The sequence below is a fragment of the Gracilinanus agilis genome, chromosome 5 (assembly GCF_016433145.1).
Source record: "Gracilinanus agilis isolate LMUSP501 chromosome 5, AgileGrace, whole genome shotgun sequence".
NCBI classification, from domain to species: Eukaryota; Metazoa; Chordata; class Mammalia; order Didelphimorphia; family Didelphidae; genus Gracilinanus; species Gracilinanus agilis.
Window position 1 is genome coordinate 61774081 of NC_058134.1, and position 27815 is coordinate 61801895.

General features: G+C 35.6%; 1 protein-coding gene across 2 annotated transcripts in view; it reads right to left on the reverse strand.

Moving 5' to 3' along the window:
• Positions 1-27815, reverse strand: part of NEBL (nebulette) — a 463434-nt gene that overhangs the window by 201251 nt on the left and 234368 nt on the right. For both annotated transcript variants that reach the window (XM_044679719.1, XM_044679718.1), the window contains exon 4: positions 16877-16984. In XM_044679719.1, the coding sequence (XP_044535654.1) occupies positions 16877-16984 (108 nt within the window). The remainder of the gene's footprint in view (positions 1-16876; positions 16985-27815) is intronic.

Below are 27815 nucleotides of genomic sequence, written 5' to 3' on the forward strand. Positions count from 1 at the left end.
TAGACCCCCAAACACCCAGGGAAAGTCTCAACAATGAGTGCTCCAGCCTAGACTGGGCCAAAATATTGAAGGTGAAAACTTAGTGGGGTTGACAGATCTCTATGGTTTCCTTTTTCCTAGTCCTCTACTGAAAATGCCAGGTGTGTGAAAATACATCTCTGTGTATATATATGTATATATACATATACAATCTCAAATTTTATGAATATTTGCTATCCAATTATCAACAAAAAATATGCAAGTGCTAAAGCTCTGGATTGTTGCCAATGGCCTGCTAATCAATTTCCCTGCCTCGAATCTCCCTTCTCTAGACCATTCACTATAGAATGCAAAGTAATATCCCTGAAGTACAAGTCTGACCAAGTCAGGCAAACCTGTTCTAAAAAAAAATCTCCAAAGGTCCCCTATTTCAATAATAATGATAATTTGCATTAATATATAGTTTTAAGGTTTGTAAAACATTTTACAAATATTACCTCATTTTATCCTCCCAACAATGCTGGAAGGCAGGTGTGATTAACATCCCCATTTTGCAGATGAGGAAACTGAAGGAGAAAGGAATTAAGTGACTTGCCCAGAGGCCATAGCTAGCAAGTGTCCAAAGCAGGATTTGAATTTAGGTCTTCCTGACTCTAAATCTACTTCTTTTTCTGCTTCACCACTTAGCCACCTATAAACACAGACAATAATATAAATAAAATGCAAACTCCTCTCTTTGGTATGTAAAGTCCTTTACAATCAAATTACAGCTGACCTTCCCAGATTTATTGTGTATTATGCTCCTTAATATACTCTAGCCAAAAAAAAAAAATGGCTTGTTTGCTGTAACAAAAACAGAAAATATTCAATTGTGCAAGCTGCCACTCCATGTCTGATTTGTACTCCCTCCTCATTTCTGCCTCTCTACTCTCTTCTCCCTGGCCACCCTGACCATTCCCTGGAGGTTTTGTGACTTTCTCCTCCAGAACTTCTGCCCTGAGGCCCCACTCTCCTGATTGGTGAATGCCTCACTTGGTCCACTTTGGTAGGCAAGTCACAGTCATGCTTCATCTTATGCCCTCCTTCCTGGTCATCTTCCAGACAGAATCCTTGTCTCCACCTATATTTCCTACCAGCATCCCTCCTTTAGTTCTTCAACAATTATCAAAAAAGCTCTGTCCCTGGTCCTAGAAAGAGCATCAATCTAGTCTCTTTCAGTCCCTACTCACCATCTCTGTAAATTTTAGACCAAAGTGCTATACTTTGGTCAAAATTCCTCTATTTTGGTTTTGTCTTCCTAGTAACTAAGTGGTGCAGCAGATAGAGCATCAGACCTGAAGTAAAGAAGACTCTTTCCCCAATTGATAAATGGGCAAGAGACATGAATAGGCAATTTTCAGGTAAAGAAATCAAAAGTATCAATAAGCACATGAGAAAGTGTTCCAAATCTCTAATAATTAGAGAAATGCAAATCAAAACAACTCTGAGGTACCACCTCACACCTAGCAGATTGGCTAAAATGAAAGAAGGGGAGAGTAATGAATGTTGGAGGGGATGTGGCAAAATTGGGACATTAATGCATTGCTGGTGGAGTTGTGAACTGATCCAGCCATTCTGGCTGGCAATTTGGAATCATGCTCAAAGGGCTATAAAAGAATGCCTGCCCTTTGACCCAGCCATACCATTGCTGGGTTTGTACCCCAAAGAGATCATAGATAAACAGACATGTACAAAAATATTTATAGCTGCGCTTTTTGTGGTGGCAAAAAACTGGAAAAGGAGGGAATGTCCTTCAATTGGGGAATGGCTGAACAAACTGTGGTATATGCGGGTGATGGAATACTATTGTGCTAAAAGGAATAATAAACTGGAGGAGTTCCAGGCGAACTGGAGAGACCTCCGGGATCTGATGCAGAGCGAAAGGAGCAGAGCCAGAAGAACTCTATACACAGAGACTGACATTCTGTGGTAAAATTGAATGTAATGGACCTCTGTACCAGCAGCAATGCAATGACCCAGGACAATTCTGAGGGATTTATGGTAAAGATGCTACCCACATTCAGAGGAAGGACTGCAGGAGAGGAAACATATAAGAAAAGCAACTGCTTGAACGCATGGGTCGGGGCGGACATGATTGAGGGTGTGGACTCGAAACTACCACACCAATGCAACTACCAACAATTGGGAAATTGGTCTTGATCAAGGACACATGACAAAACCAGTGGAAAAGTGCGTCGGTCATGGGTGGGGGGAGTGCGGGGGGTGAAGGGGAAAATAGGAGCATGAAACATGTAATCATGTTAAAAATGATTATTAATAAATGTTAAAAAAAAAAACATAAAAAAAAAAAAAAGAAGACTCTTATTCCTGAGTTCAAATCCAGCCTAAGACATTTACTAGCTGTATGATCCTGGACAAATCACAACCTTATTTGCCTCGCTCTCCTTATCTATAAAATGAGCTGGAAAAGGAAATGACAAATCACTCCAATATCTTTGCCAAGGAAACCCCAAATGGGATCGTGAAGACTTGGAAATGACTGAAACAACTGAATAACAACAACCTCCTCTTAGAATGTAAGACTTCTGAGGATGAGATTGTTTCACTTTTATAATTTTATTCCTAGAACATATAATAGCATTTGGCACTTCATAAGAATTTATAATAAATGTTTTTCATTCTTGGAATATATAGCTTCCTTCAAAGTAGAAATTCACTACTATGGACTACATGAATTCCTTATCAATCCCTAAAAGTCAACAATTTCAGTTTCTTTGCATTCCTTAGTAATTTCTCCTTTTTAAGTTCCTGTTATTTATGATATAGTGATTATTTTCAAGCACAGTTGTTGAAATAATAAAATCTAGATAGATTAAGGGCCTACTTGATCCTTATAGTTTGGATAATATTGACCCAATCATTTTTTAAAATGTGAATTATACTAATATAATAGTTATTTTTTAAATGTAGGAATATGTTGAAGGCACTCAGATTTAAGACCTGGAAAATGCCCCAGCACCTACAGCCCATTTCCAAAAGAACTCTCCAATATATGTGACAATTGGCTCTTCAATCTCTTCTTAAAGACCTCCAAAGAGGAAGAATCCAGCAATTCATCTTGTCATTTCCACACCATCCACTCACTTCTCTTGACTTCTGAAATTATAGAGGTATTTTCCTGATTATTCACTCCTCTTTCAGATCATTCTTTCTCTGAATTTTTCTGGGTCCACTTTGTCTTTTCTATCCCTTAAGGTTAACATTCTCTAAGATTCTATCCTTGTCCCTCAGCTCTCTCTACATTCTCTCCCTTAGCATTATATCACTCTCTCCCTTAGCAATATCACTCTCTCCCAAAATCTCATCTATCACCACTACACAAGTTCAAGTTTCTTTCTCCACATCTGACCTCTCTTGAAAGTTCCAGATTCATATTTCTAACTGCCTACAATATGATTTCACCTAGATGTCCCACCTGGACTATGAGCTCCATATATACAATACTTGATGTATTACCTTTCCCCCAAAATAGGTTTCTCTTCTACATTATTCACTTGTAACCTTATTTAAAATATATATGTCTTATTTCCCCAACTGGAGTGTATTCTCTAAGGACACAAACTGTGCCTTACACTTCTTTTGTATCCTCATAGTGTTTTATTCATTATAGATACTCAATAAATAAATTAAATGACTTTGTATACCTGAAGCATAACTATTATAAGGTAATAAAATTTTTGTTTTTAATATCAAAATATCCATAAGATTTTATAGGAATAAAAATAAATCTTTTAATTCCCCTAACTTCTGCAAAGTAACTTCTTTGTCTATGTAAAAATTCAGCTGTTAGAAAGAATAAATGGGTTTTTAACCTCCTCTACGTTCATTCTAATGCTATTAATTGAAATAGGAAATCTCATCCTCTTATCTCTTTTTCAGATTTTATAGAAACACAAGCAAATTCTATCCCCTTTGTTTCCTCAAAGAATGAGGAGATTAAGAAGTTAAATTGTTCCAAATAAAATGAGAGTTAGCTTGGTCACAATTAATAATATAGCCACAGATGAAAATCCAGCATAAATATGAGCAGGCAGGAACCGATTATATCTCCCCTGTCCTCAAAGCTACCTAAAGTCTAAGGGCATTATAGAAGTCACTTCGTTCTCTGAGAATTAAGGGTTGAGACTTTTTTTAAAATGCTTCTGTAAGGAAGCAGCAGCGTGACATTTTATTCTGTCACAAGAAACACAATGTCTCAAATGCTGCCTAGGCAACTGTTAAGTAAAAGAAAGCCATAAAAATAAAGCAATAAAGCACATTGAGAAAATAAAGAAAAGGCAATTTTAATGGCATATAATTCATCCTGGAAAATGAGAGGAGAAAATGCAAATTAGAAAAGAAAACATATCTTTATGCGGTGAAAAATGAAAATTTAAGAAAGCAAAAAATCTCTGCTACTCTCAAATCATTTCATTTTGATGAATCTGAAAACTTCATTCAAGTTATAAGTCATTTCTTAATCAATTTTTTCTATTGAAAATTTTTCCTCTTTAATAATGATTCCACCACCACTTTAAGCCATCTATATATAAGACTAATATAAATCTAAATCTTGATTTTGCCTACCTTAAGAATAATAGATTTAGATTACCCCCTCCCAAAAATGCAATGATTCTATAATCTGATGTGAAACTATAATTCAGTGATGCAATTAGTAACTTTATTCACAGTTGGAAGTCCAGAAAAGCTAAATGCATTTCTAACTAGACTTAATAAAGCTAAACTACAAAGTTATTACTAATGTAAACAAGATTCAAATTTTGCCTCAAGGCATGAAATAGAATATTAACAACAGAAATGGTTTTTGTTGTCTACAGATACAATAATTGTTCATTTTTCCCACAAACACAGGAATCCTCCATTTTTATCATCACTTCTCTCCCCCATCTATCTGTCACATCTGTTCAGGACAAATTTATCTGGTACACAAAGTGAGAAGTATACATTCTGAGCTGTAAAATTTAACTAGGACATAAAAAGGGGACAGAGCTCATTAAAAATCTATGGTTTTTTGGAATATTAAAAATTGAACTCACTTGTTGATGTTCTAAATGAAATTGTTGTCCAGTAACCAAAAATGTCCCTTATTATTAGAGGAAATAAACCATACCCGTGTAAACATTCTCACTCTAAATGAAACCAGAAGACTTTTTTTTAAGTTGTAGTTAAATGGAAAGATGACTCATGGATTCTTTTCTGAAAGGCTTTTAAAGGAGTTGGTCAAATTGGTGTCATTATACACCAGTACCACTTCTTATCAGAGCAACAAAAAAATTCATTTCACGGGATCCTTGGTCATTTGGTCTTGTTGAACACATGATAAGCATAGAAATGGGATTCATAATGAAGGTAATTGATACTGATGTTTTCATATCTGCTATAAAAGATAAAGAAACAAAGAAATTCTATGAAGAACTCATAGTGGCTCGAATATGAACATGGGGCAGAAGAGCAGAGAAAAATAGGTTGGAAAACACTGTTCAAAATTAGGAAATGCAAAAAGCTACTTGGAAATTTCCCATGTGCATGTTATGAATACTTTCTTCGAGTAGAAATTGGGAAGGATTAGGACATAGTGAGCAGTAAACTATACCATGTAACAAATGAAAATGATTATTTTTAACAGACAAAAAATTTACTAGTTATCAATAAAAGTCTCACCTCTCAGTATCCAACGTGCTACATGAGAGAAAAAGAATCAAAGAAAACCTGGACTTAACAATGGTATGAGAGGGATACATGCAGTAAATTCAGCCAACAGAGTCACACTATTCAGTTGTCAACAAGTCAGCAAAAATTTGTTAAAGGGCAGCCATTGTGCTAAGTGTTGTTAAAAATAATATTGATATAGATGGATATTAAAAATATTAATAGTTTATTTAAAGTCATTTTGATAGTAATAGCCACGTGCCTGATAAGATCTAATTCAAATCACCCTCCATTACCTCCTGCCTACCTGGCTGCTTCATAGGAAAAGAGAGAGTCCCAATCAAGTTCTCTCTATTTAAGCTACGCTTTACGTTGGCTCACGCGGAAGAAGGAAGCCTGTTGAGTCATGGGAAATGTAGTTTTCAAGTCTCCTAAGTGTCCACAGGAAATTTATATCATATATTTAAATATGGAAGAGAAGGAATGCAAAACCAATGTTTTGCTAGGTGCATTGACAAAAGCCAGTTAGGGGCAGTCCCCTTTGGCATAAGAGTGTACATTCAAAACAAATGCATTCAACTCCCCATGTTACAATTAACTGCACCCCAAAGTGCATTTGGATCTTCATGATCCAGTGAAGGTTCTTCAGGCATCTTCATGGTGCCTTCTCCAAACAAGTTCGTTGTCTGGATTCTGGGGAGATGGCAAATTTCTTATCCTGAAATTACTCTCAAAAGAATTTAAACTTTACATTATAGATTATAAAACACACATTCTCTTCTGAGAAGAATTATACATTGTTGGGAATCCAAATAAAGGGGAAAAGCAATCTGAGCTCTCAAGGAACTCAATCTAATGGGGGATAGGAAATAGGGAGTCAATGGAGTTTCCTGAAAGAGTATGGCATACATTTTGGGGGGAGAAAGTAAGATACAGTCAGATCTGCACTTTTAGAAAGATCAATTTCACAGCTAAATGGAAGATTGGCTGGAATGGGTTTGGGGACAGAGATGAAGCCATATTAAGACTAATCAATAGGCAGTTATAATAGTCTTATCATGAAATTATTAGGTCTACCTAGAGTGGTAGTAGTGTCAGAGGAGGAAAAGGGGCCTTAATATAAGAGATTATATTATGAAGTTAGAATTAATAGGTATTAACAACTGATTGGATATAGATGGTAAAAGAGAGTGTGGAATTGAGGATGACCACTAGGTTGCAAGCCTGGGGAACTGGAAGTAAAATAGTAGTATTCTAACAGTTATAGAGAAGTTAGGAACGGGGGTTGGCTTGAGAAGAAAAAGAATTAGTTCAATTTGAAACATGTTGTGTTTCAAATTTCTACATGACACGTAGTGCAAAATCTCCAATAAGCAGTTGAAGATACAAGACTAGAGGTCAAGAGAGAAGTTATGGCCAAATAAATAGATCTGAGAATGATCTACAAAGAGATGATAATGGAATCCATCAGAAATGATGAGATTGGCAGAAAGAGAGAGACAGAGGCAGAAAGATAGAGAAAGACAGAGAGAGAGAACAGAAAACGGTCAAGGAAATGAATTGGGCAAAACCCAAGAGAATATGACCTGGATGAAAATCTAGCAAAGTTCAGCAGGTAAGAGGGGAACCAAAAGAGATCAGAATAATAAAAACCTAGAAAGTAGAGAATATAAGAAGAAAAGGTCATCAACAGTTACAGGAAGCCAAGAAGACAAAAAGCATGTGGACTGAGATAAGACCATTAGCTGTCACAATTAAAAGATCATTATGAACTTCAGAGAGAGAGATTTCAGGATAGCAGGACCTTTTTTTATGCAACCAATACATTTCAAGACTCTTCACATAAATTGAAAAGTGTATATGATAGTGAACCCTGTTATCTAATAAATTTTTCTTATCTGAACATACCTAGGCACTTAACCACTTTTCTTAGACTTATAGCGCTACTATCATTACTCTTGTACTTTGGGAATATTATCAACATTAAATAACATTAATGAAATGAAGAGAAGCACTGGTCTGATGCAGCCACAACTTGTTACAAGCTAGAACTCATGGTAAAGCTACAGGAGCTAATATTTGGTACAAAAGAATGTAAAGACTCAAACTGATGCTTCTTAGAGGAAGAATGAACATGATTGGGTAAACTGCTGTGAGACTTTATGCCATTTGGAAAATGGCAAAGATCTAACACACAAGTTAAAATTTTTATTTTACATATTTTTCTGCCTTTGTTTTTTATTGCCAATCACATGTACCTGATTTGGGGTGTGCTGAGTTCACATTAATGTTGGAAACCAGACTACAGAAAGTAAAGAAGAGAATGAGAAGGAAGTGAAAGTGCCTATTAGAGATAGCTTTCTCAGGGAGTTTAGCCATGAAAAGGAGGAAAGATACAGGGTGATAGCTAGTGGGAATGGATGGATGAAAAGAGGAGTTTTTTGAGACTGGGTGAGAGATGGTCATGCTTATAGATGGTAAGGAAGCAGCCAGTAGAAAAAGAGAGGATGAAAATGTGTAAGAGAGAGAAGAAAATAAAGAGGGGTCAATCTTTTTAGAGAAGACAATGAAATATCATTTTTTGCATATAAAGGAATTTGCCTTGGCGAGAAGGGCCAACTGGTTATGTGAGATAGGAGCAAAGGAAGAGATAGTAATGGAAGACATCTGTGAACTTATATATGTTTATTCATTCATTTATTGTTAAAGGGGGTGAGAGGCCATGCTTTCTCAAACCTACAAATTGGGACATATTATTTTTGCCAATACTCTTATTTGCTATGTACAAGTAGCTACTAAGGAGCTAAAAAGGATCTACTTTTATGTAAGGCCCTACTTGAAAGAATTAAATAAAACCAAGTGTGAGACCAAAATGTGGGTTTGGAAAGAATATTGAATAATATGCCTTTTTTTTTCTATCATGCAATTCCGCAGTAACATTTCCTGGGACAATAAAAATTTATTGTGAGCACTACCTGCACTTAGCACAGTGTCTGGCACATAGTATCAGTTTAAAAATTACTAGTTGACAGATTTGATCTGACAGCACTTTTGAAAATAAAAAAATGGCTTAATATGCAAATTTTTGTAAAAGACTTCTCCCTTTATCATAACCTTTCATTGCACATTTGCCCTGTATACACAAAGATAATGAAAGGAAGTATCATCTGGGAAGGTATTTCAAGTTTGTTCATTTTGCTACGCAGATAAGTTTTACTGAACCACCTATGCTCTTATTTGGTTGTTATTTGTGTACTTGCGGACTATGTTTTAAAATGTAGTACACAAACAGAAATAAGTTTTCATCTATATGAAATCATTGTCTGATGCAGAGATTATAGCTCAAATTCCAGCTTCAGCACCTAACCAGTTCTGACCAGTTTGGCCACACATACATACATACCTACATGCATACACATACGTGTCTCCTAAGAGAAATTCTAAGAGACAAAGCTCTGTGTGCAATCCATTTATTATCAGTACCAGCAATCATCAATAAATGGGATCAGTGGTCTCAATGGCCAAAGACTTGAGTAAAGGATGATAGGTTTTTTTTAATAGCAATTAACAAGGGGTCAGAGAAAAATGTCTAACACAGGTGTGTCTCCTTCCAACTGGTAGTCATTTTTAATGAAGAGATGGGATAAGTGTCATTTCAGCTCCTCCCCATTACATCACTGGGAGATGAGATCAGTTCTCAGGATTAGGCTGGGGAGTTGCTACAATGGTTTTAAATTGATGAGATTGACCTTTAGGTTAATCAAGTTTTTCAGCAAAGTGGGTGATGGGGGAAGTTCCAAGGGTTGGGGTACAAGTCACAATGTAAAAGTGGATTAAAAGTCATAAGAGGTTACCTAAGTAAACTTGCAAGAGTAAGATATTTAGGTACATACAGCTAAGGGGAATATTAAATCTGTGCTAGCTTGACTGTCTTAAAAGAGAATAAAAATCAATTTTCAACTTCACATTTACATATGCATGTCCACATATGTATTCACACATATATACACATACATACATATACATAAGACTGTGCTATTCCCAATTAAAGGCTTTCCTTAAAAATATCCAATTAGCTATAAGATATTTATATTTTTGAGTGATATTAACAGAGTACCATCTATTTTAACCTCAAATGAGTCTCACTTTTCTTCCGTCTCTTTTTTCTAAATACCCTCATGTTTGCCATACATAAAACAGAAGAAGAAAATGTCACTCTGTCAATTGTTTGGGTTAATATAAGAACTAATTGCCTGATACACTACAATTTTGCCACCAATTTACAATTAGCATGCATTTCTCATGCATGAGTTGACCCAATTACATAACAAATTTATGCCTTTAGGGATTTCTCTTGACTGCTTGTCTCATGTCCACCATACAACTCAATTTCACACTGTCAGCATCCTGAACATGGTTACAGTCAGTCTCTGTCAAAATGATTTATTTAAATTACAAACAAAGACTCAGAATCACTAGATAATCGCTCCCACCCTGATGCCTTCCCTCAACATCCAACCTGACTTTGAGTCAAATGTTTTAATAGATCGTGGACACAGGCTTTCAATCACTAGGCAACGTCTAGCTCCAATGATAAAATATTTCTGAAAATGACTCACAATAATTCACAGAGAACTAGATCAGTAATGAATATCCATTTACATCAACTAATTTGTAAATGATTAACTTATGTTACATTCTCAGATTTCCATGATAAATAACACGGCTGAAAGGGGCTGCTTCGATCATCAATAGGTTATCAATTTGTCGTAAGAAATTTCAAAAATTGCATTTCAATATTCTCTGACATCCTAGGAATTCTTTCTTCTATATATTCTGTAGTTCTATAATTATAGAATTCTATAATTCTAGTATAGGATATTAAAAAAACCATTTTAGCATATAATTATTTATTTTGAAAAGGAAGAGTCAATGTGCACATGAGAATGAAAGTTTGTTTTAAAAACAGGTAAGATTTCTTCAAGTAAAACATATCGTTTTTAGTTGTGAAAGAAAAGACTTTGTTGAGTCAAGCTGTCACAGCAAGAGCAGAGGGAGAAGAGGAGGGAGTAAAAGGGAAAAGATTGGGGAATGGGGCAGGGGAGAAAAGGGAAATGGAGATGGGGAAGGGGGAGAGTAGAAAGAAGAGAGAATATTAAGTATATATTATGCTTAAAGCACTCTGCTAACTACAGGATGCAAAATAAGAAAACAAAATGATCCCTAATTTCAAGAATTTTATGCTCTAATAAATGAAGACAAACGCTAAAGGGGACCCAGAAATTGGTGGAGTGCTGGGGGTGATGCAGAAGGGTGAGAGGGGTTAGAGAATCTCAAAAGTGGAAAGGCAGTTGAAAAGTCTAGAGATTGAACTGATTTAGGAATTAAGTGAGCATGTCTTGTGAAATAGTGATCCTAGGGGGCAGCTGGGTAGCTCTAGTGGATTGAGAAACAGGCCTAGAGCTGGGAGGTCCTAGGTTCAAATCTGGCCTCAGACATTTCCCAGCTGTGTGACCCTGGGCAAGTCACTTGACCCCCATTGCCTACCCTTACCACTCTTCTGCCTTGGAGCCAATACACAGTAATGACTCCAAGAAGGAAGGTGAAGGTTTAAAAAAAAAAGAAATAGAAGTAGTGACCCTGCCAGGGATCTACTGACCAAGAGAGACTTGAAATACCAAATCTGAATCCTTTTTCACACACACACACACTCACTCACTCACTCACTCACTCACTCACACACATATAAGAGGTGTGATCCTGGACCAGTCATTTTAATTCTCTTAGCCTCAGGTTCCTCATAGGTAAAATGGAAATAATAATGCCATATTCCCCACAAGATTATAGAAAGAACCAAATGAGATAACATATGTGAAATATTCTAGTTCACTTTAAAGACTTTAAAAATATTAGCTATCATTACTATTGTTGCTGTTATTATTTTGCTAAGAATTCCCCTTAAAGTCAAGGCTATTTATACACACAACCCAGTATTCACCTGATGACACAAACATACACACAAATCCACTAACAAATCCACTCACCACATAATTCATCCTGTGAAATACACATTTGCCATCTTTTTTTTTTTTCATTGCTTTTCATGTGATTTTTCCCTTTCCCTTAAATTAAATGAAAGGAATACTTATTTTCTAGATTCTATTGTCACCACAAAGTTTGCAAATACCCTCCCTGGGCTCCATGTTACCTTTTTGGAGACAGTGTATCTCTAATCTGTATCAGCTAGTTGAGAGTGCACTTTGTGGTGTGGTTAGTAAACAAGCGGGACAAAATGTGCCAATAATGTTCCAAAGACTTCCCCATCACTCAGATGAGTAGCTATGGCAACAGCTCAGTTATGTGGGTCTACCACAGAAAGGCTTCATGCTGTAGATAGAGACAGTATAAACTGCCTGAAATTTGAATAAGCCATTTTCATATGCTTTCCAAATTTAAAAAAAAAAACTAAAACTAAAAACAAAAACAAAAACAAAAACAAAAACAAAACAAAGAATGCCCCATTGACAGTTCATGTGCTTTAAAACATTAAAAGCAAAAACTCCTTTTTCTCCTTCTCATGTGTGTTTGCAGTATGCTTTTGGAAAAAATTCCCAAAAGACATTTGCTGCTAAATAAAGAAAATGTTTTTGATTAAATAGGCACTCAGAAAGTTCTAAAACAAGTCCTCAAAAGCTAGGATACTTACCAAAATAAATGGCAGAGAGGTAACCCAATGGATTGAGAGTCAGGGCAAAAGAGATGGGAGGGAAGTCCTGGGATCAAATCTGACCACAGTCCCTTAATTTCATTTGCCTGGCTCTTCTGCATTAGAAACAATCTAATTCTAAGACAGAAGGTAAATGATTTTTTTTTAAATAAAATAAAATAAATGGCAGTCAGGTAGTATGGGCATGGAAAAGGGAAGGACTCCCACATACCAGAAACAAGCAGGCAGAGTGCAGAGCTCTGGAGTTGGCATTGACCACCTATAATTAACCATACAATAATCATAATGGATCACACATACCTACCTTTGGTGGGCAAATGGAAATCATCCAAAGTGATCTTCGGTTTCATTGAAGATATAACTCCTCGGTTTCCTGTAGGACTGGTCCTCAAGTCAAATGCTGGCTGTCTTAAGAGCTCAGTTCAACAGTTCTTCGTGAATATTAATAAATATGAGTCAAATCTAGGCTTCTTCAGCAATCCTTTATAAATCTTTCAACTCTCTTTTAGCTGCGGAGTGCTATTCCTTTGGGTGTAGCCAGCCAGTTGACTTAAAATCTTGTTTCCCCTCCAGCTTTCCATTCGCCTAGAACAAGAAATTTAAATTGCAGCATTTAAAACGGCATCCATGTGTGATACTATATCTTTGTTGTCACCTAAAGAAGAGGCCAGGATCCAAATCAAAAATTTGCAAGTGTCTGTTCATTGTTAAATGGTTTAAAATTCTGGATAAATAAATTTATATGTATCTGAAAAAAGAGTCCTATCATGGTAGACACAAAAGCCATTCCAAATGCCTAGATCATCATGACATACACATAAAATATCTAGACTTTGTCATTAAGAGCATTAATTTGTCAAATCCTCTAATATCACCCCAAGGCAAGTTTGTGAACTCTAATAATCCTTCTTGAAATGAATGAGTCTAACAAATCATGTATTTATGCTTAAAATATGTTAGAACAGTATCTCCAGGGTGATGATTCTGATCAGCTTTTGGCCTGGCCATTTCTACATTTCATCTACAAAATATTCAGGCTCCAGTCTATGAGTTTAAAATAATACACTGGGTGGGCAGTTAGGTGGCTCACTGAATTGACAGCCAGATCTAGAGACACAAGGTCTTGGGTTCAAATGTGTTCTCAGACACTTCCTACCTCTGTGACCCTGGGCAAGTCACTTAACCCTCATTGCCCAGGCCTTACTGCTCTTCTGCTTTGGAAACGATACACAATATTGATTCTAAGATGGAAGGTAAGGATTTTTAAAAAATAAACTGGGTTAATACAGGAGAATGCTTATTAATCCTAAATATTTTGGAAAGATATACGTAGTGTCTTTTTTCTTTCTTTCTTTTTTTTCTCAGACTGGATCTGGGATTTCTTTAATATAGAAAACTTCTGATAAGGCAACTACCTATTCCAATGCCAATGTGTACTTGGCTGATAAATTAGTCTCAGAAAATTGCCAGGGGCGTTAAGTTAAAGAAACTTGTTCAGGGTAGGCTAATAATCAACATTTTGCAATCTCTTCAAATCTATTCAACTTTTCTTAATGGGAGAATAAAAAAGAAAGAAACACATCTTTGAATTATCTGGAAATACCCCCAAAGTTCTTGGCACAAATAAGTAAAAGTTTCATTATGCAGCAAACATTTTTACCAGCCTACATTCTTATTGGGAATCAATTCCAAAAAGAAAAACCATACAATTAACATTTTAGATTAACCTACCAACCTGGACAATATACATATATATGGCTGTTATAACCATGATTACAAAACCACTGATATTTTTAGAATAATAAAACAGCAAAATTACTCTTCCCTAGAAATCAGCTCAACTAATTTTCAAGCTATAAGAATAAAGTAATATACTGATACGGGCATGGAAAGGATAAAAAAAAAAAAGAAAGAAAGAAATTACATACCTCTCAGAGGTTTACTGCCCACTAGAGGAAGGATTTTCGAAGAGCTTCTAGTATATAAAAATTTTATAACCCTGCTAATGATAAAAAATGGATTTAAAACAACTAATTATTTTCTTGTTCAATTGCAAAAGTCAATTGTCTGAATTTTTTTAAGTGCTTGCTTACCTTCCCATCAGCTACTTCTTATTGACATCCTTAAATTAGTCATCGTATGCATTTCTGAGGTGAAAATTTTAGTTTGGGAGAAATACAGTTGATTGATGGTGAAAACTTTTAAATGTAGTGTTGTATGCAGCATGATACTTGTACAAATTAATATAATTTCACTAAAGGTGGTCAGGAAAAGAAATGTCATTGCATGTACCTTTGATTGGAATATGTCATTGATACCATTTTAGTTTTGAAAAGAAAAGCCTTTTGATTGATGGAGAGAAAGAAGAAAGGGGAAGGAAAGGAGGAATCTTTAATATTTGGAGAATTTTTTACGAGATCAAAGTCATAACCCCTTGAAATTAAGTCCTTTCTGGTCATAGAAAAAAAAAGATCTTTAGAAATATCCACTTTATTCAAATAACAAACCTAACAGGGCTAACCTTAGGCAAATTAATAAAATAAGTAGTTTGTCTTTGACATTGTCTCTGTACATTCTGTACTTAAAGCTTCCTCCACTTCTTTTTTAAGGGAAATTTGCATTTACTTCTTTTAAATCCTTCTTTTAAATTCTTCATGCTGGGTCTCATTTTCCAACATTTTAATTACTAAATGCAGATTTAGTATAGCACCAAAGTTCACTGCCTCTAAATGATCCTAGTCTTTTTTTGTTTGTTTGTTTCTCTGCCTCATACCCAGGTTTCTCTCCCAAGCTCTGCTCAAGAGCTCCTTCCCTTTTCTGAGGTGAGAACCATGGCACAACGATTGGTAGCAAGAGGAGGCATGCAATGTTAGGCAAGATGAGAGACTCAGGTATAATGGATAAAGAGCAAACCTGTCCTGGATTTCCCTAAGTCAGAAGCTCTGGATATTCACAAAGTTTCATCTTTTTAAAAAAAAAAAGAAAGAAAAGGAAAAAATAAAACCCACACATAGTTTTAATACAATTCACTAAACTTTCAAAATTTTCCTTTCTTTCTCAACCTGCCTTTGTCTTCTCCTATCTAGTAGCTAAGAATACAAAATTTAAGAAAAGAGTGGCCATATCAAAATTAAAAATTAAGAATTCCTACTCTCAACTCATTATATCCTTCTCCCACAGCTTGGCTTCTCTATTAATAATGGAATTGCCTTCCCAGATCAGACATACTGATGTTGCCCCACTACCATTTTCCATGTTAAGATTGCTCTCCCTCTCCAATCTCCAAGGGAAAAAAACCACCTAAAAGTTTTAGTAAAGAGATTCCTATCACACCACAAAAGAAAAAAAAAAAGGACATATTGCTATTGAAATCACAGGTGAGAGAAATAATATTATCTCACCATTGCAAGTGAGAACCCAGGTGCTCTTTAAAAATATAGAAGCTCCTGAAACATTATAAAGCTCAAAGCCTTATAATGTGCAATATTCCCTAAAAATGGAGACTATACCATTTATAGAGCCTGGAACCATGAAGCAAAATGTGTTTGCTCACAGTGTTCAACCATTGTTTTAATTCATATTCACCAAATAGAGACCCAAGAATAAAATGTTACCAAAGTGCTTTTGAAATAGTTCCCTCAAAAATAACTCCTTAAAAAAAGCCATTTTCATAGGTATAGGACTCGACTGGTTAATAAAACAGCTTTCCATTTCTGCTTTAGTGAAGGATGAATTAACATTTCCATATTACTAGTATTTTAAGGGTGGCTAATCTCAATATTCTTTTTCAAAGTAAATCTTTTACTGTGCTGAACACAATTTAACAAATACATTTCTACTGGATACATTGCTTAAAGTAATCACACATATAAGTGCCTGCTGAAAAAGAGACCTATTGCCCCATTTGGATAGGAGAACTAACAAATTTTAATGCACAAAATTCTGAGCATAATTGCAAACAATAGATTTTTAGAACCCCAACCACCCTGTTATCTGCATTTTTACCCACTTGAACACCAAGGGGGGGAAAAATCTCATTGAGGTTCTAAAATAACCTTTTGAAAAATGTTCACAAAAATATAAACAATCAATAAGGAGGTTCTGAACCACAATAATTAATGCTCAAGGGAATGTGCTTTAGAATATGAAATGTAAACATATCATTGTGATGACCATTGTTGTAGATATTCATGATGTAAATAGACAAGGGAAAGTGCAGTGAGTGAGAGTCCTATTTTATGTGTGTATGTGTCAAGAGAAAAGAGTGTGGTCAGTCACACATTTAGGGACACTTAGCCCTCCTGCCTACACACCCACACATGACATCAACAAGGGAGTCCATTCCTTTCACTCTCATCAGTTCCAGCAGCAAAGCCTTCTCTGTGACCCAATCACACTTTTCAGCAGCAACATGGCCATCTTTGTGGCATGAGACCATCCCTCAAGGAAATTGTCACCTACGTTACTGATCTGTTCCTGAGTCCTTTTCAGTCTTTGTAACTCAGGTGTGTCTGTAACAATGCTGAAGCCTCTTCCTTTGCTTTCTTCAAAATCCCTTTTATATTTTACCTAAAAAGAGAAAAAAAATACAAATTGATATCACTATTTCAACTCAAAATAAGACAGGTCAGGATCGTTTCAAATGGATCAGATGTCTTCCTTGGCTTGTCACAATTCATCTTATGGGTCAAAGAGCAAAGCTGAAAATAAGACCTGCAGACAGTAGTGAAATCCCAAATCATCAACTTCCAGTGCTCACTAGATGACAAAGTTCTCAGTACAGGGAAGGCAGCTGTGAATGCAATAGCCAATTATATACTCTCCTAAAACCACTTTCTTTTAAAATGTCAATAGAGAAGGAAATATTTTATCTGACTACAGAAAAAAAAAGTTGTAAAGGAAAGTAAAACTTGTCTCACAATAACACTGTTTCAGTCTGTAAACATTATTTGGGATACCAACCAAAGCTGTGAAGAAAAGAATGTGGAAGGAGGAAGGGAGCGAGGAAAAAGTAATAGGTGAAAAGAGTCTTTGAGCAGTTTTTAGTCTCCTTAGGGAGCAAAATGCAAAGAAAGAATTACAAAAACAAATATGTATATAACTCTTTTAGTTGTGCAAAGTAAAATATGTGTGTAGCCTCCTTTTGGGATGAAAGGTGAGAGGCAGTGTGGGCTAGTAAATGATGAATTTACCTGGGAGTCAGGAAGATGATATGAGGAATTCACAATCTTTCAATGTCCTAGACAAGTCTCTAAGACTGTAAATTTTAGCAAAGGGACCAAACTGCATTAATAGGAGTTTCCTCATCTGGGAATTGTCTATATCAATGTTTCTCAAATTTTTCCACAGTGATAAAATATTTCAAATGAGATATTCCAAAAAAGTTTTATAGTAAAATCCTTTAAAAGAGATTATTTTAAATATCTATTAGTACACAATATAAAGTTCATTTAAAAGGAAGGGGGAAAAAAGATGGTGCTTCGGGGTTCTTTGAAGCACAGTTTGAGAAACACTGGTCTATAGCAATGAAATCACAAGTCCAGTTCATATCCCTATAGAGGTGGGATGAACTCTGTGCTCCTCAGACATGAAAACCCTTCTCTTATAGACTACTTCCCATCTTAGTGTCTTTGTTTTTCTAACTCAAATTCCTTTTTCCTCATAAAGCCACTCCCCACTTCCTATAAGGCACTTCTTATACATACATACAAATATATATATATATATATATATATATCCAGAATTCATGTTGGAGGTTTGCAATACAATTTTAATTTCTAAAATATTCCTTTTTTGTCCAAGTACTTGAAATTAGGAGAAGGCAGATCCTTTTATTTCAGAAAAAAAAATGGATGGTACAATAGATAAAATAATGGACTTGAAGTCGAGATGACTTGAGTTCAAATTCAGATTCATACACTTACTAGACATGTGACCTTCAGTAAATCACTTAATAGCTGTATGCCTCAGTTTCCTCACTTATAAAATAGGGATAACAATAGCAATCCCAGAGTTGTTCTGCAGGTCAAATTAGATATTTGTAAAGTGTTTTGCAAAATTCAAGTACTATGTAAGTTTCAGATATCATTATTATTTAGACACAACTACATTCATATTCATAAATCTCAGAAAAAAATTATTTTACCAGTGTTCCACTTCTCAAAAAAAAATTTTTTTTAATTAGGACAAAATAATCTTCTTTGACACTAGATAGTAAAAATAGCAAAGCATACTTATACTTCCAGGCTAAAAATGCCTGCTCCTTTTATTTTTTCAATTAAATTTTTAAAAAGTATTGAGTCCTTCAGTGTAGCCATCTTCTCAGATGGCAAATTCAGTCATAAAAAAGAATTGTTATTTTCCAACTACGGAAAACATTGAAGGAGATTAGCCTCTTCACCCTTAATCCCTCAGCATACCTGTATGCATAGACACAACCCAGGCTTCTATTCTTTGTGTGCCTAGCTATGTAGGGAGGCTACTTAGCATTTTTTGAAGTCAGTAGTAAAGGTATAACATGATAAAATAACAAAAGTAGAAAGTAAGAGAAAGCAAGAAAAATATCAACAGGTATACATAATCAGGAGAGGAAAAAATCCCTAAGCCAAAATCTAATACTATGAAATTCAGTTTTAGAACAGAAGAGTTTAAGGGTCTAAATAGAGATTTTTTTTTAAAAGATAGCAAATGTCAAAGAAGAAAGTGAAGAAATGCAAAGTTCACGATGACAATACTTCAAACTAACTAATATTCAATAGTTTCTTCCTTCTTCCCAGGCCACAAAGGGGCTATCCATGCCTAACTCATATACTCAGACCAAGTAGCAACAGAAGTAATATAATTATTGAACATTGTTTGAAAGGAAATTACACATTTTCCTTTAAATTATGTAACAAAATATGAATTTTATGGAAATAGTTTATTAATACAAATCACTCCTTCTACCCAGCATCTCCCTTTGCATCCAACTTGTCTATCTAGGAAACCCTTGCTAGAGACAGTATGCCATTCAATTAAACATGTAACTACCCAGAACCAGTTTTAAATAGTGTATACCTAAGTTAGTCAACTATGCATAATTCAATTCTTAAGGACTTTGGCCAAAAAGAGTAGGGAAAGATAGGTTAAAAGGGGAGAGAGATACATGGAAGTCAAAAGGATAAAGCATTGAACTGAATGTTAGACACCAATTTCTAGTCTCAGTTTTGCCACCAATAAGCTGTGAAACTTTAACCAGGTCACTTAAACTCTCTAATCCAGTTTCTTTGCTTGTAAAATTAGGAAGCTTATCTAGATGATATCTGAGGTTCCATCAAGATCAAACATTCTATGACCCTCTGTGATGAAGTAAAGGGACTATCTCCTCTTTTTTTCCTCTCTATTTAAGCACCATCTATTTATCTGCTTTGCTTTATGATGCTCCCTATTTTATTACTCTCATTTCAGCAATAGCCGCACCATTATTTTGAGTGTGGTCCCTGGAATCCATTGAGGAAAAATAGCATCAACAGTAACCCATCAAGAAATGCTGAGGTAATCTCAGTTGTTGTAACTAGGATTTTTGACACCTGCAACAAGCAGCATAAAATGCAGACTTGAATCAGTATTTAATACAAATTCAGTTGTTGAGAGAAAGAATTAGGGAACTGACCTCCTCCACAGGCAGGCTTTAGGGAACCCAGGACGCCATAAGGCTACAGGGGCAGGGAATGGAGCAGGCTAGAACTGAGCCAGGGAGAAGCTCAATGGGGAAGAAGTGTACCATCTGGTAACTTCCAATTTCAACTCATTATTTTTCCTGAGAAGGTGTTATGCTCCATTGTTTTTGCACTATCCAAGAGTATAGGTGCTATCAACATGCTCTATGTTTTGGTGTGCTAGGACAATACTCAAGCTACCTGCCCTTCTTTACTGATCTTTCTATCAAGGAATTTAGGATAGATCTTGGGTCTAAGAATACTGCATAATGAATACATAATTAGATATAAAGGAAAGGACGGATGGGGACTTGGCCTATGATTTAATTTATGTATGGAGATTCCCAACACAGATCAGCACCTTCACTGTAATTGTATAGTCTTTAGAAAATTGTCCTCCCAGAAAATAATATTATCTAATATTAAAGCTTTACAATTTACAAAGAATCCCATAATGTCCCTTGTGAAGAATTAGTACAAATATTATCATGCTCATTTTAAAGATCAAAGGATCATAAATTCAGAATGGGAAAAGACCTCAAAGGTCATTAATATCCAAAGTCCTCATTTTATGGATTAGGAAACTGAGGCTCAGAAAGACTAACTGAATTGCCCAGATCAAACAACTAATAAGTTTCTTTCTTTAAAAAAAAAAAAAAAAAAAAAACCCTTACCTTCCATCTTAGAGTCAATACTGTGTATTGGCTCCAAGGTAGAAAAGTGGTAAGGACTAGGCAATGGGGGTTAAGTGACTTGCCCAGGGTCATACAGTTAGGAAGTGGCTGGGTCCAAATTTGAACCTAGGACCTCCCATCTCTAGGTCTGGCTCTCAATCTACTGAGTTACCCAGCTGCCCCCAAATAGTAAGTTTCTGAGGTAGACTGGAACCCAGGGCAAGTGCTCTATCCACTTCACCATGCTACCTCTCAAAGGAAAACAAAGTTCTTGTCAGTAAGCAGAATTTCCCACCCTTACATTGCCCCCAAATTTAAAATCCAGGATCCCAGAGCCAGGAAACCTGGCTTTTAAATCCAGCCTTCCTTCCATTTACCTGTCAGTGAGGATACAGATTGTGCCTTTCCTACAGGCTACATCCTGAATCCACAATTAGTGTCATACCAGATCCAATGTGGGCACACAAGTAATAAATAGCTACTTAATTATCCCTCCTCCTCATGTCCCTTTCCAAATTTCTACTTCTCATGATTAAATTCAATTAACCATCATGTTTTACAAATGTATTCATGTTGGTCCTTGAGCCAGTTTCATTTGTTTTCCTCTTCCACTACATCTCACAACCTGAATAACATCAAGACAAAGACTTTCAAGGATATAACTATGAAGCAGCAAGATTTCCTGAATAGGTCCTTAGATTTGGAATCAAGAAGATTTTGGCTTTGAATCCTTATTCAGTGGGATTTACTATAATGACTATGGGAAAGTCATTCAATTTCTCTGGGTACCAGGTTGTTCATCTCTAAAATTAAAAGGTTGGACTTGATGGTCTCTGTGGTCTCTTCCATTTCTAAATCTCTGATTCTAGGCATTTATAAGCTTTATTTGCTTGTATGACTTCATTTGATCATGAAAGGAGGAAATATCATAACTGTAAAAGTGAAATTTGGAGAATGTATCAAACTACATTTCCCGTGATCCAACGTGGTCCAACTGGTTTCCGTTTCCAGGTTTTTGGGCGTGGGGAGGCCTACGTCTTGACGCAGGGAAGAGTTTATAATCTCCTGGGTTAGGAGGGAGCTCGCTCTTGGCCAGCAGACTCGAGACAGGAAACAGGACACAGTAATGGAGGCGGCAGTTTTGAATGCTTACAAGCGTGTGGTCTAATTATCTATCAGCATGGTTTTAATTAAAATACTAATAATTATATTTATATCAGCCTTTATCATTTTTAATATTAACATAACTCATAATCCAACTTAACTACTCAGATCACGAAAGACATTTTATACCCTCCTTTAAAATGATAAAGAGGCATATCCCTCTTCCATGTTTTGTCTTCCCTTCTGGCCCTACCTCAAGTCCTCTAACTGCAGACCAATATAACACAGAATAACTACCATCTTTATGCATGTGCATTAAGGTTTAAAGATTGAGGAAAGCTAGTCTCTTTCCCATTTTATTCCAACTTTCGTTTATGTCTTAGCAATAGCTATCATTCTTCATTATCTTCTTCTTCCTCCTTCCTCTTTTCTTGACAATGGTTTAGCCTCATCTCAGATAACCCAAAACCTAACCCTATGCTGTTGCCACATCTCCTACCAAGTAAGAATTTCTCCAAAGCTATCAGGTCCATTATTACACCATTGGCTATGTGACAGTACTGCCCTTGCTCAACAAGAGCTCAGTCTAGTCCTTGGCCACCATGACAATAAAGACTATGGAGACTTTCTAACTTTTGATTATAAAGAATACCCAATGCATGAAGTGTGACATGGAAATAAAAATCTTTATAAATATCAAAAATATTATTACAGGTTAAAAGAAAAAATATTTTATCAACTTTTCAACTACTAATTTACCTATATAAACTTATACTTTGATACACATATAAGATTTTTTTTAAAAGATGTCCTAGAATGGAAAATTAAACTCATTATATTTCTAAAGAGTTAGACTTTTCCTAATACCTTAAATTTGTCATATGGTAATGACACAGCCAGAGATGAGTCCTGCAGCACTGGTACCTGCTGGGCTAGCCCTAAGACAATCTGTCCTTGATCTGTTTCAGACATGAGTCATACAAATCTGTTTGATCTGTTAAATATTGGAGTACTCTGTTTCTAAAGACAACTGACAATTCTCATTTCCTTAATTTTTAGAGAGAGTATACTATTTTGTCATTGAAAGTTGTCATGGGGTAATTTTTAAGTTCTTTGGATTTTTATTTAAATATCTTATACCTAATTACTATTTCATTATTTGTTAATATTAATTTATTAATGAAGAATTAAGTTAAAAGGATTAAGTTATTAGGTTAATAACATTAATATATGAAATTCTTTAAAAATAAATGCTTTTAAAATAATTAAAGAAAAAAATCCTTCCATTTTCCATGCAGCACAAAGGTCCTCAGAACTGAAGTCAGGTAACCAGGGTTTGAATCCCTCCTCTGTTCCATACTGCCCATCAAATTAGGAAAAAAGAAAAACATTTTTAACATGCAATCAAGCAAAACAAATTCCATCATTGGTCATGTTCAAAAAAAATATGGCTTATATTGTACCCTTCCTTTTTAAGGAAGTATCCCATTTCATCTTCAGTTGCTGGTCTCTTCTGTCTGTGCTTCAGTGATTAATAATAGTCTTTCCTCTTCCAGTACTGAGTTGTTGCTGTTGTTAAATCAGAAAAAAGCCCAGTATTATATAAGTGGAATAAAAGTCAATAATAATAATAATAATAGTTCATATTTATACTGTTATTTAAGGTCTAAAAAGCCCCAACATGAAGTAATACTACCAGTGAAGCAAATACAAAATATCAGGGAGCAGGGGAGCTGGGGGAAGAGAGATCCACTAGTAGCTGGGGGAAATCAGGAAAAGCTCCATATACAATGAGACTTTTAGATTGAACCTTGAAGAAAACAAGGAACTCAAAAAAAGTTGAGTAAGGATGGCATAGAGGACAGCCAATGAAAACTGATCAATCACCAGTCATTTAGTAATCACTTAATATGTACTACTCAGCATGCTAAACAATGGGGTACAAAGTTAACATTCAAATAGGAAACAGAGAATAATGAAGATACATAAAAAAGGACATATAAGGGGAGGCACAAGCAGTTTGAAGAACCGGGAATGGTTTCCTGCAGCAGTTGACATTTGTGTCCAGTGTAATGGTACATGTCTGTACACCTGGCTACAAAGGGAAGCTAAGTCTGGGGGAAATTATTAAGCTTAGGATTTTAGAGTTGCAGTGGGCAATGATGACTGGCTGACTTCATTAAATTTGGCATTAATAGGTTGGGCCCTGATAGTAGGATGGACAAGGCTACCTTAGAAGTGACAACCCAACAAGATTTAAAATGAAGAAAAAATGTCCCATGTCAATCAATATGGGACTGAGTTCATAAGTAGCTCCTGTACTTCTAGCATGGACAAGGAGAAAGACAGACAGACAGACAATCAGAGATAAAGAGTCAAAGACAGAGACAGAGACAGAGACAGAGAGAGGAGGAGGAGGGAGGGAGGGAAGAAGGAAGAAAGGAAGAAAGAATAAGAGAATAAATTGGTAAGAGAATTTAGTCTTGAAGGAAGAAAGGGATTCTAAAAAGTAGAAGAGAAGAGAGAGAGCATTCTAGCCAGGAAAGATAATCAGTACAAAGGCAAACAAACAAAAGATGGATCTTTGGGTATGAGAAATAGCAAGCAGAACAGTATTCTGTGTAAGTAAAATTACCCTCCTTTGTTTATTTTAACTTAATCAATCAAGAACTTGGAGTGCCCCTCCTTCCACACTTAGTCAAACACTTAAAGAACCTTTTACTAGAAAAGGAAGTTCATACCCTCAAGGACTAGAAGTGGATCCCACAAGCACTGCCTCATCTGGGCAGTGCCAGGCAAATTAAGAAACTATGATTGGTTCCTGAGATGTGATAGACCAGCCCACAGTGAAAGGAAGCAGAAACCAGAGAGACAGGAAGTGACTTGGGAAAAGGGCTATAAAAGGCTAGACCAGAAAGCTAAGCAGGCATTGCTTCAACATTGGAGGACTTCTGGGTTGAAGGAACTTCTGCTTTGGAGAAACTTTCTGCATTAGAGGGATTCTGCTGCATTGGTGTCTCTGCATTGGTAGCTTTTATTGAAGAGACTACCACGACTCCTGGTTGGAGACTGGGACCTGAGGGAGCTTTTGTCTGAGTTGAGCTAGATTCCCCCAGATCAGCAATGATGGTATTTAACTAGGCAATATTTTCTACTTCCTTCCTACATTTCCCTCTCTACTATCTCTACTTTGCTGTAATAAAGCTACTAAAGCTACTAACAGCCCTAGTAACTTAAGAGGTAATTTTTATAAGTGGCATCCACAACGACAACTTTTTTCAACTCTTATATTCAACCAAAATAAATTTTAACTCTTACAAGTTCTAGACCATAGAATGAGTAAATGTGTATGGACATGTATGTAAAAACAGTATGGAAGCCTGGAAATATAGAAAGGGGCAAGATTGTAAAGCTTTAAATGCCAATGCAAGAGGTAATAGAATTGACTGAGTGGAAAGGGAAGGTAACATGATAATATCTATAGTTAGAAGGGTAAAAAAGACCTTTGGCACAGAGACAGGTAATGACATGTGATGTGTAAGTAGCAAGACAATGACCAGTTTTGCTAGAACATAGGATGCTTGATGGAAAATAATGAGGCAGAGTATTCTACTTTTGGATACCTCCAGTCAAAAGGAAGTCTTCTTTATATGAGAATGGAACTCTGCCTTTCTGCAACTTCTATCCATTTTTCTAAGATCTGTCTTCAAGTTTCAGACAGGATGGGCCTAATAACCTCTATCATACAATGGTCCCTGAAACACTTAAAAACAATTATCCAACAAATTTCCTTGTATTTTCTTTTCCTGGCTAAACTTCTCAATTACTTCAACTTACTATTATATGGAAAAAAATAAAGACCTTTCTCCTTCCAATAGTGTATATCTCAACCCCTCCTTTTTGCTGTCCTCTGACCATTCTCTAGCTAACCAATGACTTAATGTGGGTCTCAGAAATAGGCAATAATTTTCCAGATGTTGTCTGAACAAAGTAGAGTGGATGAATGGATGGATGAATGGATGGGTGGATGGATAGACAGATCATTTATCAGGCTCATTCTATATCTCAAAAAATGGTATTCCCTCATTAATTAATTAATTAATTGTATTCTTTTTTTAGCCCCAGCATTTAGCATAGAACCTGGCACACTGGGGGAGAGGGGGAACCTTAAAATACATTTAATGAATAATTGAATGTTTCAGTGTGAACCCTCCTACTGATGTAGATCCCAAATTATTCACACTATTGATTCTTATATGTTTTTCCTTCCCTCTTCCACATCAAATCTTCCAGAGGGTCTATCCAACATGATGGAATTTTAATATCTCTTGGAGAATGAATGCTATTTTTTTCTACTTGATGATACTTTTATTTAAGACAGAGAAGCTTCTGGTAACAGTAAGGATTGATGAATAGTAAGAGTGGCAAAAAAAAGTGTTAATAAAATACACATAAGAGAGTTGAAGCAAGTTGATCAGAAGGTACTATCTAGCAGGACAGTTTTGTTACTATTATGTTAAATTTACACTTTAAAGAAAATACACTTTAAAGAAAAACAACTATACATAACAGAAAGTCACAATGTCCTTTTTTTCTAAAAGAAATGATGGATCATTAAGGTAACCCTTATCAACTAAATATCCAACTGTGGAAGAACTTCTAAGAATAAGGTCCCTAAAAGGAGAAAAGGAGTTGGAGAAGCAATCTTGAAGCATTTAACCATAAAGTAGTCTCAATATCTCAAGAATATCTGAGAGAAAACAGATTGAGCCACATAAATATTGTCTTCCCATGACTATATATCTCTTAAAAGGATAATGACTGAGACAAGAATCTCCATAAAGGCATATAGAAAAGTACATTTTCTCTACCAAATTTTGTTCAAAGGACAATTTTAAGAACCTCATCTCCACATTTTTAATGTTATTTTATTGGTGTTCTGCATGTCCTCTGATCTCTCATTAAATGCTTATTACTGATTTTAATAAACTAACATACTCCATCCACCCATTGATTTATAGTAATGATCTTTATTATTTCAATTTAGTCGATTCTACTCAAGTAGCCATCCTCAGTAAGGACTTATGTCTACTGCCATCAGCAAGCAGCACACCATAAGGCCATGCAGATGCCCAGACACTGCAAAGGGAGGTGGTCCTTGCCCACCTGCTGAGAAATCCTTTATATGAAAATGAATAATAATGAACCCATAATTGTGAGCAGTTGCAAAAAGGGTTATTATTTACCTTGAAATATACAAGAAGCATTTCCCTAGAGCCCTATATCCAAAATGTAGATTCTAATAAGATATTCCTTTCCATTGATAATAAATGAAATTTTTAAAAGAAAAATCCTAAAGAAAAAGCATTTGTAAAAGCACCCGTTTTCTTTAGGAAGAAATTATAGGATAATAAGTACTAGTCCATTCTGAGTATGGTAAGCTATAGGAATACTAGTTATTATTATTTTAAAGCTGACATGCCACAAAAAAAATTAAAGGACATCAGAAAATGCCAAAATGATACTGGGAGTCAAAAAGCTAGATAAGATTTGCAGATTATTAATATCATTTTACTAAGAACCCATTAGGGAGTACTAAACTAAGCATTATGATTTTGTGAAAGGTGAAATAAGTCATTGTAAATTACTTTATCCCAATTAAGCTCTTCCAAATCCAGACACACCAACTTAATCAGAGCAATACTGATTTCAAAATAGGGGAATTTGGGGGGAAAGAGGAATTTATAGAAATGAAAACGGTGAGAAAGTGGATCTCCTACCTATATGAGTGCTTGGCTGACTTGTGTCATCTCTTTTCTGAAATTGTTTCATATTATTTTTTTTTAAACCCTTGTACTTCGGTGTATTGCCTCATAGGTGGAAGATTGGTAAGGGTGGGCAATGGGGGTCAAGTGACTTGCCCAG